Source organism: Alligator mississippiensis, chromosome 2, assembly GCF_030867095.1.
Source record: "Alligator mississippiensis isolate rAllMis1 chromosome 2, rAllMis1, whole genome shotgun sequence".
Taxonomy (NCBI): Eukaryota; Metazoa; Chordata; order Crocodylia; family Alligatoridae; genus Alligator; species Alligator mississippiensis.
In genome coordinates this window covers 299,452,618-299,469,762 of record NC_081825.1, presented here as the reverse complement: position 1 = coordinate 299,469,762, position 17,145 = coordinate 299,452,618, and the positions used below count along the sequence as shown (strand labels likewise).

At 51.7% G+C, this 17,145-nt stretch overlaps 1 protein-coding gene across 2 annotated transcripts in view; it reads left to right on the top strand.

The window, feature by feature from the left end:
- Positions 1-12,079, top strand: part of SAMD4A (sterile alpha motif domain containing 4A) — a 171,190-nt gene extending 159,111 nt beyond the window's left edge. For both annotated transcript variants that reach the window (XM_006269683.4, XM_006269684.4), the window contains 2 exons: positions 3,167-3,250; positions 7,088-12,079. In XM_006269683.4, the coding sequence (XP_006269745.1) occupies positions 3,167-3,250; positions 7,088-7,116 (113 nt within the window). In that variant the 3' untranslated portion in view covers positions 7,117-12,079. The remainder of the gene's footprint in view (positions 1-3,166; positions 3,251-7,087) is intronic.
- Positions 12,080-17,145: the final 5,066 nt, after the last annotated feature.

Sequence of the window (17,145 nt, the reverse complement as noted above, 5' to 3'; positions counted from 1 at the left end):
AAGAGCGTCAGGCACCTGCATGCTTCTGAGGATCTGGGCCGTGGAGATTTGTTCGAGGTCGCACAGGAAACCCATGCAAATTAGCTCAGCTCTCCTGAGTCCAGTGCCTTAACCCCAGATAACCTCTCCCCAGCTGACAGCAAGTTATATTCATGCAAGTCTCCAGTATTTGTCTTCTCTTGGGGAGAATTACTGATGTGGAGTTTCCTTAAAAGTGAAAATAATCAGCCCACAAGACTGTAGGGATGGGGAGCCCAAGTGGAGCCTCAGTGCCCTCTTTCCACCCAGCATGGGGAGCTTGGTCTTCCACAACTGTGGGTCTAGCACGGTGCCCGTGGGCATTTCTGTTCAGCTGTCGACAGACCTGCCCTTGCTAGAGATTCGTCCACTCCCAGCTGCAAATGTCCCCGTTCCCCGGCAGCTCTGCCTGCTATCCGTTCTCCGGGTAGCTGCACCTGCATTACAGAGACCTTTTACTGTCCTTTTTTTTTTTTAATGGACCTTTGAAAGCCCTTTCTCCATGGTATTTTTCAGACCAGGTTAGGCTCAACTCCCTCCCTCCCTATGGGGGCCTCAATCCCATTGCCCCCGCCAGACTTACCTGCGGGAGCTGCTCTCCAGGCTGCCTGGCAGCCATGTGCATGTGTGAGCACTCACATGCACATGGCATCCCTGCCTGACTCCCGCTCCCCCCAGCCCATTGCAGGCTGCAACTCTGCCAGCCTCCAGAGAGCTCTTTGCAAAAGTGAAAAATCCACGTGTTTCTCCGTTAAAATGAGAAATGCGCATTCTTCTCAGTTAAAAGGGGAAAATAGTCAGCAGGGCTGTGAAATAGGAGAGAGGCATTACTAGGAATGGCTAACAGACAGCAAAACAGCGGAAGAAAAGAGAGTTTGAATAGTGGAACATCAAGACCAGTAAAAAGGAGAGGCGGCTCTTAACACCTGTGAAGTGGAGAGAGATTAGTGAGGATTGGGGAGACGATAACGAGCCACAAAATCAACTGATTCTCTCAACACTGAGATGCATAGAAATGCTGCTGCTCCTCCCAGGCAGCTGTCTTTAAAGTTCAGATGGAGCCTGAATCAAGGAGAATCTGCCCCCGGGCACGTGTCTGCAAATACAAATGCCAAGAGTTCACATGGTGTACATGAACGGGTGTATGTGGGGGGCGGGTGCGGTGTGAAAGCTGATGTGTTTGCACACAATGGGCACGCAAACGTCCTTCGTGTGTTTGGGGATAGAAGGTCCATTGTGGTCTTTACAAGTTGTAGCCAGAGGGATGCAGGGCAAGTGATGCCCTGGTCAGCAGGTTTGCATGGGGACCCCAGGATAACCCCCCGTCCCATGAACCCCAGGATAACCCCCTGCCCTGTGGACCCCAGCATAGCCCCAGTCCCATGGACCCCAGTACAGCCCCCTGTCCCATGGATCCCAAGATAACCTCCTGTCCTGTGGATCACAGCATAGCCCCCTGCCCCCTGGATCCCAGGATACCCACTGTCAAAAAAGGGGCAACTATAGGCCCGGGCAACTATAGGCCCATTAGTCTTACTTTGATCCTGGGGAAACTGTTTAAGAGGATTATTCAGGAGCACATCTGGGAAGGACCGGCAGGGGGGATGATGCTTAGGGACAACCAGCATGGGTTCATTAGGGGCAGGTCCTGTCAGACCAACCTGGTGGCCTTCTACGAACAGGTCACAAAATCATGGACGCAGGTGTCACCGTGGATGTAGCCTTTCTGGACTTCAGGAAGGCCTTCGACACTGTCTCCCACCCCATTCTCGTTAAAAAGCTAGGTGACTGTGGTGTCGATGCCTACACAGTCAGATGGGTCGCAAATTGACTGAGGGGCCGCACTCAGAGAGTGGTGGTGGATGGGTCATTTTTGACCTGGAGGGCAGTGGGTCCCCCAGGGCTCAGTCCTCGGGCCTGCACTGCTCAATTTCTTTATTAAAGACTTGGACAAGAGGTGCAAAGCACCCTGTTTAAATTCACTGGCGACACCAAGATTTGGGGCAAGGTGGACACGCTAGAAGGGAGGGACAGGATACAGCTGGACCTGGACAGGTTACAGGGGTGGGCAAATGGGAAAAGGCTGGGATTCAACACTGACAAGTGCAGGGTGCTGTACCTGGGGAGGAAGAACCAGCAGCAGACCGACAGGCTGGGGAGCTCCCTTCTCACCAGTGCAGAGGCAGAAAGGGATCTTGGAGTCATTATCGATTCCAAGATGAACATGGGCCGCCAATGCGAGGATGCAGTCAGTAAGGCTAACTGCACCTTGTCACACATCCACAGATGCATCACGAGCAGGTCCAAGGAGGTGATCCTCCCCCTCTATGCGACACTGGTCAGGCCCCAGTTGGGGTACTGTGTCCAGTTCTGGGCGCCGCACTTCAGGAGGGATGTGGCCAATATGGAGAGGGACCAGAGGAGGGGCACCTGCATGATCAGGTCAGCAGGACAGGCCCTACGAGGAGAGGCTGAGGGACCTGCACCAGTTCAGCCTCCACAAGAGAAGGCTGAGGGGGGACCTGGTGACCATCTACAAACTTACCAAGGGGGACCAGTGGGGAATGGGAGAGATCCTGTTCCCCTGAGCACCTCCCAGAGTAACAAGGAATAACGGCCAAAAGTTATTTGAGAGTAGGTTCAGGCTGGACATCAGGAGGCGCTAGTTCACTGTCAGGGCGGCTAGGATCTGGAACCAACTTGCAAGGGAAGTGGTGCTGGCTCCTGCCCTGGGGGTCTTTAAGAGGAGGCTGGACGTTTGCCTAGCTGGGGTCACATGAGCCCAGTTTTCTCTCCTGCCCAGGGCAGGGGGTCAGACCTGATGATCTACTTACGTCCCTTCCGACCCTACATGTATGAACCTATGAACCCCCTACCCCACAGACCCCAGAATAACCCTGTGGACCCCAAAATAACCTCTTGTCTCATGGACCCCAGTATAACCCCCTGCCCCATGGACCCCAAGATAACCCCTCGTCCCATGGACTCCAGGATAACCCCCTACCCCGTGGACCCCAGGATAACCCTGTGGACCCCAGGATAACCCCCCATCCTATGGACCCCAGGACAACCCCCTGCCCCATGGACCCCAGGACAACCCCCTGCCCTGTGGACCCCAGGATAACCCCGTGTCCCATTCCCTTTGCAGAGTTCCAGGTGCCAGTGACAGAACCTGACATCAACAACAGGCTGGAGTCCTTGTGCCTGAGTATGACCGAGCATGCCCTAGGTGGTAAGTGCACCCGTTGTCTTCCCCGTGCCTCGCCGCGCTGTTGGCCACGGAGTCCCTGCCCCAGCCCTGAGGATTCTGCAGTTTCATTCGGACACAAACAGACAAACACATACCCCGGTGTCATCCACATCGGCCTTGCACCAGTGCAAACAGATCAGGAGCAAACACCCTCGCTGCTCTCCCAGGGTAGCGCTCACATTTGATGTCTCATACAGACCCTTGCTTTTGGGGGAGGCCAGGAAGCAGGTAATAGCCCACTTGCCTTTATCAGGTGGCTACGCCAGGATGGATGAGGACAGACAACACCCAAACCAGTGGGATTTCCGCTGGTACAGTTTTACCCGATCCTTTCAGGGATAACTCGCCACCAGACTGGTTGCAGTCACCCTGGCTTGAGGCTCACTGGGATGCCAGTTACACGGCTATCAACATTACATTTGCCCAGGCCCTATATCACCTCTGCAAGGGTTTCTGATACAGCCGTCGTCCATGTGGCTGAAGGAGACTGGAGAAGACTGCTACAGCGGTCCAGCCATTTTTTAAGTGTTTGGAGCACTTCTGAGGCATGTGGAGTGCTTCAAGCAGCGTGCCTTTCCATGGCCTGACCTGCACACAGGCGTCAGTGGTAGGACAAGGATTTGAAGGTGCATCTGAGTCTTTGGCTAGGGTCTGATCCCTTGGGCTGTCCTCCTCCTCTGAGTGTAATTAGGGTTACTTTACCCTGTGCCTTTCTAAAACACCCATTGCCGTGGTCTCTGGGTACCCTACGGGACAACCCTCATCTGTTTTCCCATTGAAGGAAGATCTTAGGAGTCAGATGTCAGGAGTGGATGCATGGGAGCACTGCATCCAGCATCCATGGGTTTGCCTACACCAGTTCGACAGCTCTCAAGCATGCTTCCCATCCCTGATAAAACACCGGAGACAGCTTGAGAGCAATTAAAGGCCATTAAAGTGGACGCCTTCAGTGAGGTCTGTGTTCTCCATTGAGCATATCCTGAGCCACTGTCATTATCAGATCTAGCCAAGCCATTTCTCTGCAGGGTTGTGTTCCTTTGGGTTGGGATTTCTTTTTTTTTCCCTTCCACACAGCCTACCCCCAGCCTCCCTCAATCGACTGGTGCTATAAATACCTTTTTATTTTTTTAAAAAGACCTCTTTAAAAAAAAAAAAGACCTGAACAAACCTGTTTGTTCTTAGTCTTCAAATTCCAAATGGATGAATCGAAGCCTAAGTACGAGGCGAGGGCCGTGATTATTTGAGTACCGTAACAGGGAGCGCTCTGTTGGAGCCTTGCATTAGTAATAGCTTACGTGGCCATTGCCAAAGTCAGTAATGTGGTGCAGTGTGGTATGCGGGGCTGCTGCCCTTCTGCGTCGCTCCAGTTCTTTAACAAAACGGACTGTGTCTTGACACCATCTGCTTCTGTGTATCTTGCAAGTCGTATCATTACAGCAGGCCTCTTCGGTATTTCCTCAGTCTCATTTGTGGACTAAATAGGATGCATTATACGGGGTTGCACTGGGCTGAGGTGGGAAGGGGAGAGCTTGCCGTCTCTGATGGTGCATGCTATTCCGGTAGGGTCTTTCAGGAGCTGCTTCTCACTCGGTCTAGAGGGGGTTTGCAGCCTGTGCGTGGCTGTCTCTCGCCCTCCCGGTGGGTAGCGAAGCAGTTCTGCTCGTCAGGCTTCATCTGCCCGTGCAGCTGGAAATGCAGCCAGCCCGGGGGTTTCTGTAGGGAGGGCCAAGGAGCAAAGCTGTAACCTGGACCTAAACTTCCCACAGCCTAAGGGTGAGGGATTCCCAGAGATCTGAAGGTGTTTGATTCAGCCCATGCCAGAGAAAAGCCAGCCGTTCACTTTGGCCTGTATGCAGCCTCCGTTTTCAGGCAAAGGGAATTTGGACCGGGAGTTTTGGTCCATGCCCATCTTTGGCTCTCCCCCGGTGCCCCAGATAGGGCCGGGTGTACAATGGTTGTATCCCCAATTCAGACCCTTGAAAGGGCCCGATGCTGCACTTTCACAGACTGCAGCTGAGCACTTTCGTGGGCCTGCCCCCAGATGACGACGGAGAAACCCCTCTCCACGCATGCCTTAAAAGGCAGCGATTCTGATAAAAAAGCTTGCACCCTAAATGCATTTATCCCATAACTAGCATCTGGTACACACACGCACACGTGCACACACACTTTGTTCGTAGTCCCCAAAAGCTTTTCAGTGTCATCCCCTTGACTCCCCTTTGGTTGAGAGCTGGGCATGGGGAAACCATAGGCGTGCATTTGTCATCCCCGGGGGGAGTAGGCCCTAAACACCCACACACCTCAGCTCACTCTGGCCTTGCAGAAACATCGGGTCTTTTAGGTGTCTCCATTTGTCCCACCAGGTCCTCAAGGCTCACATTTGGGGTCAGGAAGGAATTTAGCCTGTGGTTAGTTTGGTACAGACTGGGGTTTTTGCCTTCCTCTGTAGCAGGGGGCATGGTCCTCTTCCTGATATCCCTCGGACGTATTTTGAACAACCTTTGCAGCAGCAGGACGTTGGCCACTGTGGTCTTCCTGCTTTACCTGTGGCCGATTCGGTGTCATGTCTTGTGTCATGTCAGGATTGACTGTGCTGTTTTGCTGAGAGGTCAGACCATGGATGTGTATAGGATGGTTTGGATAGGGATGATCCTGCGGCAGGCAGGGGGTTGGACAAGATGACCTCTGGAGGGCCCTTCCAGCTATGATTTCCAGGCTAGTTGGGAGGTCTTTAAAAAAGAGATGGCCAGATATTAATTGGGGAGGAGGGGTTACTCCCAGCCTCCTTAGCTCTGGCTAAGCATCAAGGGAGTATCCTCTGCTCCCACTAACATGAACCTCAGTCAAGAGCACTTCCCTTTTCACAGAGCTGGGCTTCACATGCATTGCATGCAACTTCCCTCTGTGAAGCGCCTGACATCTATTTTTTAACTATTTCGCTATCCTCCCCCATCCTGTTGCAGTTTAAAAGGAAAATAAAGCTCAGAACATGTGAAAACGTTACTGCTTCCCTGGCTGGGACCCCATGCTCCAAACGTTCACAGAAAAAGGCTTCTTCCTGCCGTCTTACTCAGACCAAAGCATGCAGGAAACAAGGCCTCCAAGGATCATCTTGGCTGGGATGATGGAGCTGGGGCTGGTCCTGCTTTGAGCAGGGGGTTGGACTAGATGTGACCTCCTGAGGTCCCATCCAACCCTCATTTTCTATGATAATAAGGATCTGCAGCTCCTGCCCCTAAACTCAGGGTGTTAATACAGGGCCAGATGGGCTCACTTATTATGTTCCTTTGTAAAAAGCAAGGGGCAAGAACAGATCCCCGTTGCCTTATGCATAAGCCCACGCATGGTCTGCACCCCATCCTATCCAGGGAGGTAGGAACTGGATAATCAGGAACAGGCAATAAACCAGGAGGTTACTTCCTTCCAGGAGCAAGGGAGGGATCAGGGAACAGCCAGCGCTTCTCATTGCCATGCTGACTTCCTCGGTTCTGGGGCAGCAGTGCCATGCACTTTCCCTTCAGGATGCATTTGAGTCCTGAGCATAGATCACTAGTTCATATGCAGTTTGTACACTCAAGTCATGAGCGGGCATAGGTGCCCTGACGCCTGGCACGCAAGACACAGCAAGTCCAAGGGTAAGTGGGTCAAACCCAGCCACCGAGGAACCCAACATGCCTTTCCCCAACCTCCAAACGCAGGGCTTTGGCACAAGCCTATGTTTCTTCTGCATAGGTGTACCATTGCCCAGCTTGCTAGCTCTCATGCAACAGCACTTGAAGTGAAGTATGGCCGGTCCTCATTGTGCGTTGCTGTTTTCAGATGGCGTCGACAGAACCTCTACCATATAGAAGACGAAGGCGTGACGGTAACAGCGCTGGCTGCGAGAACGACTGCTGCGGGTCCAGTAGCAAGAGTCTCCAGACTTGCACAGGATCCTCAACGACCTTTCGCATCTTTTTCTCTCTCCCTCTCTCTCTGTCTCCCTCTCCCGGTTTAATTTTGTGGATGTGTAGATTGTCTTTGTGAACATGTTGTTAGAATTGGAATTTGGTTTTGTCATTTATTACATCCATGCTAGAAGAAGGGGAAAAACAGAAAAAAAGAAAAAGGAAAAACCCACGTAAGGAAAATCTAAGCGGCAAGCTGAGGTGCTGGGAAGGGAGGTATTCGTCTCCGGTCCGGAGGACGGGAGAGCACCAGAAGCAAACCCTGTTTCTGAACGAGGAAACGTTTAACAACTATCACACAGGTGTGACCAAAAAAATCAATCCCCCAGTGTAAACCAAAACTGTTCCTAGTTCCCATCTCCTCTATTTCACTGGCGCTCAGACATCAACGCGAGCTGCAGTGGGATCGAAAAAGTGCTGGGGGGGAAGAAAGAGAGAAAAACCAAAACTAAGCTTCCTTTCAGCAAATCAAACTAAATGTCAATTTGTGCACTGTTTACATAAAGGCAGATCAAGGGTACATAAGTGTGCAACGACGTCAGGCCAGCCTTTTGTCTCACGTTCCTGTTGTACAAGGATGTGTCATTTTAACTTTTGTTACTTAGCAGCAGGTTTGCATTTTAACTCGCAGCAGAGTTTTGCTTCTAGGGAGTGCGGGCGGCCTGGGGCAGGCCTCGAGTTTTACTGCTGGGTGGGAGCTTAACCCCGGCGAAGAGAAGGGGGGATGTTGTCGAGTGGGCAGGGCCATGTGCGATTAGGCGAGGAGAAGGGGTTGGAGCAGTTTCCATGTCTTTTCTTTTCTAGTGCTGCCTCGTGGGTTTTACCGATCTGCCTCCCTGCCCCGGGCTGACCCACCGAATCATGTCGAGAACCGACTACCGCGTATCAGCGAAATTGCATCTGATAGGGGACTGTGCCTTTTCTGGCAGGCGGTATAGCAGGAGGGGGCCAGGCGCGAAAACCCCGGCAGCAAAATCTAAGCAGTGCTGAACTGCAGCTTGCTGTATAAATAGGGAGCGTGTTAATGCTGGAGCACTCCCTTTTTCTCCGTCTCGACAAACAGTGGGCAAGCAGGAGGTCACGGGATAAAAAGCAGACTGGACTGGACGTTGCATGTAAGTGAAGGGAGGTTGACACGGGGTGGGGTTGAGTTTGAGACGGCAGGGGGCATGTGCAGTATTACGCTGCTGTCATCCCAGACCTGCAGCTGCGTCAGGTTTGCTTTGAATAACCAAAAGTTGGGCCTTGGTTCCTTAGATAGGTGGATTGGGTGCAACGTTGCTCAAGCCAGGGTTTCAGCTGAGATCCGGGGCCGCAGTTGGGTTTTGCCCACGCCAGCGAGTATCCACAGCGCTGCCCTTGAATGCAGGGGGGTTACTCCAGTGTCCGTGAGAGCATGTTACACACGGTTATTTTGAAGCCCCTTGACTTCCTGAGACACAGAGGGGCCTGAACCTGATTTTCCTTACACCAGGTTCATCCCACTGTATCTCCGCTGGCTTCAGTGGACATCTCTGGGTCTTACATGACTGTAAGTGAGAACGTGATGTGGCTCACATACCAGTTCTTTATCATATAAAGAAGAGTGGTGTAAGTGCGTACCGTGGCTAGGGGAGTGTATTAGCAATACTTCCAACATTAGGTCTGTCTGTTCACGTTGCTCCGGGTTGGATGTTCTCTGCAGGTAGCTACAGGATCGGTCAGAGAAGCAAGTTTTTTCTTAGTGCCAATACATGTGACTAGTTTAAAAGGTGGGGGTGGGGGAGGATAAGGGCTTAACTCTAACTATGAAAGAGATGTTCTCTTGTCTCTACCGTAGGATTAGTCAATCCAGTCTAGAGGCAGCATTTTTAAGTAGTTTTATAAAAGCTAAAAGTGCCAAAATGCAATTTTTCATGTTGATCTACGTAAAGTTGACATTTGGTTTTCCGGGGTCCAGAAGGTGTAGTGTGACGTAGAGGAGGGTAAAGCCAGGATGATGATACCCAGGGACTTGGGAACGTGTGATGAGGAGCTGGAGACAAAGTGAATGAAAAGGATGATGAACTGCATGCAGTGTTATACATTATAGCGGAAGAGAAAGGTTTCCAATCGGAGTTGTACCTTGAGCACTCGTAGCTATACAAAACGCAGCTTCCGAAAGCAAGTTGTGAACACAATCACTTTAGCCTGAATCTTTTGAAAGGAAGACTCAAAAAGTATTTACAAATCTGAAATTCTATTTATTCCTTTGCTGAGTCTAGAAACAGAGGTTATCTGATTATTAGATATATTATTTTGGATATATTACTTATTAACTTGCTATGGCTGGTAACCATGATAATGTCTGTTATTAACAACCACATAATTCTTTTTTTTTTTTAAGCTTATTTTCCATTGACAGTGTATAGGTTAAAGAACTACTTAGTTGTGTTTTGCTGTTTCTTGTTTTAATTAAAAAAAAAAAAAAAGTGGCTTCAGTTAAATTTTGGAAGTCCTTCCCAGCTCTGTTTTGCAGCCTGTATTGAGTGCAGGTTTAGAGCTTAATTAAAAAAAAAAAACCAAAAAAAACCAAACAAATCCTAAAGTATAATAAATTTATTTATAAAAAAAAAAACAGTTGCATGAATAAGGCTGTGAAGTCAAATATTTAGTAATAAAGCGGCAGTGCCTTTCTTTTTTGTATTTACCCATTTACCCCAAATGCAACTGTTTTATAATAAGCAAGTATCGAATGACTTCAGATCTCAGAGCAACAACTATTTCACTACATAGAAATGTTCTTCTTGTTCTAACTAAAGCAGTGTGTACTTGGCATCTCTGCAAGCTCTTCCAGAGACAGTAGTTTGCTACACTATTATCAATGTATGACGTTTTATTGGTGCTTTTATCCTGAGCGGTTTCTTACGGTTATTAACGGTAGGGGCAGACACACACACGCGCGCACGCATGCACACGCAACAGGCTGAGACGTACAAGGAATGAAACGCTGCTGCCGATGGTTTTTCACTGCTTTGGGTTTCACTTCTGAATGACGGCCGACAGGAAAAACACGAACGCCGCTCGTCTGCTCGGCGAAGTTGTCTGCACGGAAGAGCGAACCAAGTCCGTATGTTCAAGTGTCCTTGGCAGTGCCCGCGCTGCAGGAATGAACCTCCTTTGACCGCACAGGTGGGGCTCAGCCGGGCCACCCCCGGGCTCGTCCTGCTGGGGTTTAACTGGGCCAACCCCGGGCTCGTCTTGCTGGGACGAGCCCAAAGCCCTTCACAACACACCTGGCAGAGACCCTCGTGCACCAAAGTGCTTCAGCCCCGCCGAGCCTGGCGGAAACCCAGGCTTTAAGCACGTGTTTCAGGTCCGTTGACTCAGGGGCGGGCAATTATTTTGGGGGGAGGGCTGCATCCCGAGTTTTGGCAAGCCATTGAGGGCCACATGACAGGCAGCCAGGGGCAAATAAATATTAATTCTCTAAATTTTTTAGGATCCCCGCGGGCCGGATAGAATGGGCTGGCGGGCCGCATCCGGCCCGCGGGCCGCATTTTGCCCACCCCTGCTGATTGACTCCAACAGGACCCAAGCAGGTGCTTAAAGTTCAACACGTCTTTGCTGAACCGGGGCCGGGATGCAGTGTTTGGTTGCAAGGGGGGGCGAACCGGGTCGAGGCGGACGAGCGCCGCTAGCTGGGACGCTGGGAACCACCCTGTTGTCAAACGCGGCTCATTTCTGCAGCTCGGATGCAGCCTTCTGCTCATCCCAAATTAGGGCTACAGCTGCACTTTCCCTCCCACCTTCCCGGGAAAGGGATGAGCGCTCCCGACGCTGAGGAAAACCCGCTTTTCTTTTGAGGCGTCGTGAGCTCGCCCTTCTGGGAATCACGCTCACGGTCGAAGTGAGCGGAGCCCTCTTCGCAGGTCCTTGCGCTGGGCACCCCCTCTCTTTTTTTTCTTTTTCCCCCTCGAAACATAGAAGTTGGGGGCTTTCTCCCCAGACAGCTGCAGCCCGAAGGCAGAAACAATACTGTGATCTAGGAGCCACCCAACGGCGGGTGCGCGGCCCTCGGTCCGCACGGGGGGAGAGCCAAGGAGTGGGAGCCAGAGCTCGATGCTTAGTCAGCACTTCAAAAAAAAAGAAGAAAAAGATGCCCGTCGTCACGTTTCTCTCTCCCGGGGTGCAGAGACATGACCCATGTTAGGCTTTCTGAATGTGCCTGATGAAAAGTAGATCCTGCAGAAGTATAATTTGCACACAGCTATGAAAACACTAAAGTTGATTTTATACAAGTCATCAGAGTTTGCAAAGTGAGTTTTATTTTTTGTATTCCTTTATCTTTACTTAAAGGTGAATGTGTATTCCTCTGGGAGGAATAGGAAGAAAACAGGAATGTTAATAATGTTAAACAGAATACTTCCTCCCTTAATAATATATAACCCCGATGTATTTATGCATATTGTAAGCTTACTTTCAAAAGCTTTGAACTTTCCTTTGTTGCATGCCATCAAAGGCAGCCCCTTATTGTACATGCATGCGTTTAGTCCCGGGTTTTTTGTTTTGTTTTTTCTGTACAAACTTAGTGCACAAAGAAATATTTTTGCCTAGTCAATGTTGCCAAGCAATGCATATTTTTTAAATTTGTCATATATGGAAATAGCATGTTTGTTACATGTAAAAGCTTCCTGATATAAAGAAATACTAATGTTTGGAGATGCTGTTCTTTGCAAGTGTACAGTTTTCAAATGTTGTTACCAGTGAGACACCCTTGTGATTTAAACTTGCTACAATGTATTTATTACTCATTTCCTCCCATTTAACTAGGAGTCATGGCTATATTTCATATCAACGTTCTATTGAAAGTGAAGGGAGATGATTAATACAAGGTTTTGTAACACTGGGGTGTGTTGCCTTTTTTATTTCTTTTGGAGGAGAGACATTTGGTTACTTCTAAAACAAACAACAATAATTAAGGGCCCAGCTTCATGGAATAAAAAAGTAACTTTTATTCCGTGAATAAGACCAACTCAGAGATCAGATAACTCTTTAGTTTTGCAGAATACCGTTTACTACACTTCTGTCAAGCCCTCTAGTAGCAGTTTAATGCTTAGGACGTCCTAAGCACTGCACAAGGAGTTAGCTGTCCCCTGAAGCCCCTTTATGAGGGAGGAGCAGTAAGCAAGGCTAGGATAATCCAAGATAGTTGGGGGGTTAATCCCCAACAAGGATTGAAATGCTGCTGCCGATGGTTTTTCGCTGCTTTGGGTTTCACTTCTGAATGACGGCCAACAAGAAAAACATGAACGCCGCTCGTCTGCTCGGCGAAGTTGTCTGCACGGAAGAGCAAACCAAGTCGTATGTTCAGAGTAAAACAAAGGTGCAGATCCTTTTTTGCAGATGCAGAAACTGAGGCCAAGTCAAAGATCAGCTTTGGCAAAGACGCACGACAAATGAACGGCAATGACTGGGTCAAACCCAAGAATCACTGGCTTGGGTCCACTGACACCTTTTGCCCCCATCAAACCCTTGTCTTCTGCAGTTCTCCCAGCCTGCGCAGCACGTATCCCCAACTCTTTGCTCCCTTCCTAGCAAAGCAGCACAAATCATTGCAATGCATGCCCTGGCCTCGGTGTTTGGAATTAAAGCTGTATCCTAGCATCCGCGTCTATTCTGCAATTGTCCCATCACCTCTTTGGCTGGTGGGTTGACGCACAATTTTTAGAAGCAGAAGCAAATCTTCAGTGCCCAGCGTGGATATGCAGCCCCTTGGCCCAGGAAAACTAGTGGGAACCGAGCATCAGCTGAAGATCCTGCCTAGCACTTGGCAGCCTCCTGTGCACGGCCCCAAGCTCTCCACTTCCAGCCTGAGGTGGAGGGAGCACCGAAGCTGCCTCGCTCCTCTCCTCGCTCTCTGCACGTGCAAGATGGATTTGAAAAATACCTCCTCTCTTCCTAGCTCCAAACTTGAAACTTCCTGGCAAAGCTGGGGCTCAGATCATGCCACGAATAGGAAGGCAATCAAAGCCCCAAAAAGCCCAGGCACCGTGGAAATGGAAATGCAGACCACCCAGAAGCTGTGCCCTGGGGCTGGAGATGCTGATAGCCCCAGGCCATGTGCTTGGCAGGATCCTAGGGTAGACCCACCAGGAACCAGAAAGCCCTGGGAGCTCCAGCATGAGTCGATGCAGGGCTCGGGTAGCCTGGGAGCTTTGGGAATGGGCCAGACCCCGGAGGGCTTGGGACAGGCTCCCAGGACCGGTGGCTCTGGAGCATGACATGGCTCCTCAGATGGGCAAGTGCAGCAGTCACGAGAGCCAGATGTGGCAGGGGGAGCATTTTCCAACTCTCCCTATCCCTTCAATCCCTCCCACCCAGACAGCGCCAGGTGCTCGGTTAGTAAAAGCAACAGGTCCCTGCTCTACAGTAAAACCCTCGGGAAGAGCAAGTGCTCTGGAAAGCCCCACGTGGAAACCCTGCCGTGGACCTGCCCTCAAGGACTGAGGCCTCCACAAGGTCCATGGGAAGGCAGCACCATGGAGATCGAAAGCCCCCCTCTTCCACGCAGGGCAGGGGAGGGTGCACCCAGGGTTCGCCCCTACAGCCGGAGAGGAGCCCTGGGCTGCAGGGGAGCATCACAGCGCTCCGCTCCACGTCCTGGGGGACATGCAGCGACAAAGACAGGAGGGGGCTTGCCCAAGGTCACCCAAGGAAGATGCAACAAAAGCAAGACTAGATCCCAGGTCTCGCACCCTGCAGCTGGGCACTTCTGCATGCTAGTCTCCCAGACTCAGCTGCAAAACCCCGCGCTCAGGGCAGCCAGGGAGACCGACCACTGAAATCACCTGGAGAGGAGTGCTGGGGACAGCAACGGTGCCCGCGATGTGCAGAGCAGGGCCTCCAGCTTGGAGAAGCCCTGGCAGTGCTGGGGGCTCCCACCTGCCCATGGAAGGGAAAGAGCATGTCGCCCCGTGGGCCAGCGAAAGCGAGGATGCTCGTCCTCTCGCACCCCGGGCTCCAGCACAGCAGTGAGGAAGTTGTAGGGAAAACCAGGCCAGTCTGCCATCGAGCACCTTGTGCGCGGTGGTGGGCAATGTGGCCCGTGTGTCTACGGCAAGCCCTGGCTCTGCTCCTCCCCAGGTGCTGATGTGAACGGGCTAGAGGAGGCTCCCTCCATTAAGAGGAGCCTGGCCTTGAGGACACCTCAACTTGCAGCAAGGGAAGTTGGGGTTAGTTTTTAGGAAGAGCTGTCTCACTAGGAGGATAGCAAAGCACTAGAAAAGGTTACCCAGAAAGGCTGTAAAATCTCCATCCTTGGAGGTTTACAAGACCAAGCAGACAAAGCCTTGGCTGGGATGATGTAGGTGGGGCTGGTAGTTGGAGCAGGGGGTCGGACTAGATGCAACCTCCCGAGGTCCCTTCCAGCCCTCATTTTCTGTGATTCTCTGACACAGGACGTCCTCAAGGCCGACTTGAAAAAAATGCAACCTCGGCATCAACCGGTGGGAGACTATCGCCCAGAACTGCCCCAAATGGCGGAGGAGTCTGCTACGGGGAGCGCAGGACTTTGAAACCTCACAGGGACAACAGGAGACGGAAAAATTCGTCCTGCTGAGCGTCACCGTCCAGCCCCCAGTTACCAGCTGCTGGAGCTGGGTCATATATCACCCTCGCCAAGCAGCAGAGACCCTGTTAGCTAAACCTAGGAAAGGCCTTTTCCTTCCATAAACAGTGACTTTCCATGGCCGCGCGTCTGCTGTGGGGATTTCAAAGCACATGTTTGTCGCACTACCTAGAAAACACCAAAAAAAAAACCAGAACAAAACCCCCTCCAATTGGAAAACTGGAGCGGATTTGCTCCACAGGAAAGCTCAGCTCCTGGCATGTGGGACCTGGATGGGCAAACGGAGAAAGGGAGTTTGTTTGCTTTTCTCCCTGCTGGATGCATGACGTGGTGCCCATGACTCAGTCCTTTACCAAGCCTTGCTCCCAGCTCTGCCAAGGCTTGACCCTCCTCCAGTTATGCCAGCTGTGACGTGCCCCACTGCCCTTCCCTGCGCGCTGCCCCCATATTTAATACACCCCCTCGGGCCCAGCTCAGCCCAGGTGTAAATCTGAAGGGCACAGACCAAATCTGGCCTGTGGTTTCTGCAGATGCATAAAGTTAAAGAGAGATTTTCTTCATCCTCAGGCCTCGTGGGCGTCCTTTTAGAAGCGGGGTGCAGCCAAGAACAGGACCTAATGCCATGCACTGCTGGCATGGGAAGCCCAAAACAATGGACAGGCTTGCACCATGGACGTGTGTGTAAGAGAAAGACAGTGAGCAAGTGAGTGGGTGTGGAAAAGAACACGAGTGTGCAAGAGCCAAGTGCATGGAGCTGCAGAGGCACTAAGCTGGGAGATGCCGGAGACTCGAGAGAACGAGTTCCTGTGCCCCAGGCAGTGCTCTCCGAAGGACAGATCAACCAGCCCCTGCCCCGTGCACTCCAGCTGGTCATGCCAGGGGTATATCCATCCACTGCCCGTCCCTGCCCAACAGTGCATTACCGCCTGGTTCATTGGAGAGGCCTCTCTCTTTACTCTGCTTCTGGCCACTCAAATCCCTTCCAGCGACCGCTGGGTCCTAGGGGTGGTTTCCCAAGCTGGATTCCCCCAGGATCTGACTGATCACCACGTTTGGTGTCAGGAAGGAAGTCTCCCCGCTGGGCAGGTTGGTACAGATCGGGAGGGGGTTGCCTTCCTCTCTAGCGGGGGGCATGGCCTCTGCCTGGGATCTCTTGAGTGGACTTTTACCAACTTTGCAGCAACAGGACATTGGCCGCTGTGGTCCCCCTGCTTTCCCTGTGGCAGGTTAAGTTGTGTAACAGGGTTGACTGTGGAGTTGTAGACAGTGGATTGGAGTGGGACGGCTTGGAGGGGCTGAATTAGATGCCCTCTGGAGATCCCTTCCAGCTCTGCTCTAGGGTGGGCTTCAGTGACACCCAGAGAGCGACGCCCCAGGTCTGGACGCAGCCCAGAGATGGCTTGTTAGGCCAGGCTGCAAGCTTGCTGCGAGCCAGTTCTGATCCCTGCCCTTCCTCGAGGGCAAGGACAGCATCCCCTCGGTTTGGTCTCCTTGCTGCAGCGCACAGGAGTGCAGTCTCTCTCCCTCGGCAGTCTCGGCCTGCTCCGTTGTCCCTGGCATCCCCAGCAGCACGGCGGGCTTTCGAAGCGGGCAGGCATGTCGCCAGCACAGGAGGAGAGGAAAGGAGTAACATCCCAGAAAACTCCAAGCTGTTCAGTCCATGGGCCAAACCGGCACTGGTAACAACTATGCCAGGGTCTGTTCAATGCCGTGCTGAGAAAGCCAGGACGCTTGTGTTGGGCTGATTGCAGATCTCAGCGGTAGCAAACGGGCTGCGTTTCACCCTCATTCATTTGTTGACGTCTCTAGCAAAAGGGAATTGTTCCCAGTGACAATTTAGCTGTGTGGCCCAACAGAAACCTGGGAGACTATTCGTTGGCTGGGAGTTAATCTGCTGCAAAGGGATAATCATCCAGGTACCTGCTGCTAGCAAACTCCTTCCTGCCCTTGCAGGGGCAGGGCATCGACATCCCCCTGCTTGCTCTGTGGCAAGGTAAAGGGTGTTTTTGCTGTTCGGGGCATTGTGCCCAGTAGTTGTGTGTGAGGCTTGCTCCTGGAGTTTGAAGCAAGTGAGACAGACACTTGTCTAGGGAGTATCATTCAACTAATGCATCGCATCTCCTTTTAGCTGCCAACCAGCCAGCCCAGATGGCTCCCAGGAAGAGTACCAGGCATTTCAGCCCAACCCAATGCTGTAGGCTGGGACCAGCCCTGCAAAGGAAACTATCCAAAGCTCCCTATATACAATCATACAGAGGTCAGGATAGAAGGGGCCCCAGGGGTCATTTAGTCCAACTCTCTGTGTGAGGCAGGATCAGCCCTGTCCAAATCATCCTGGGCAA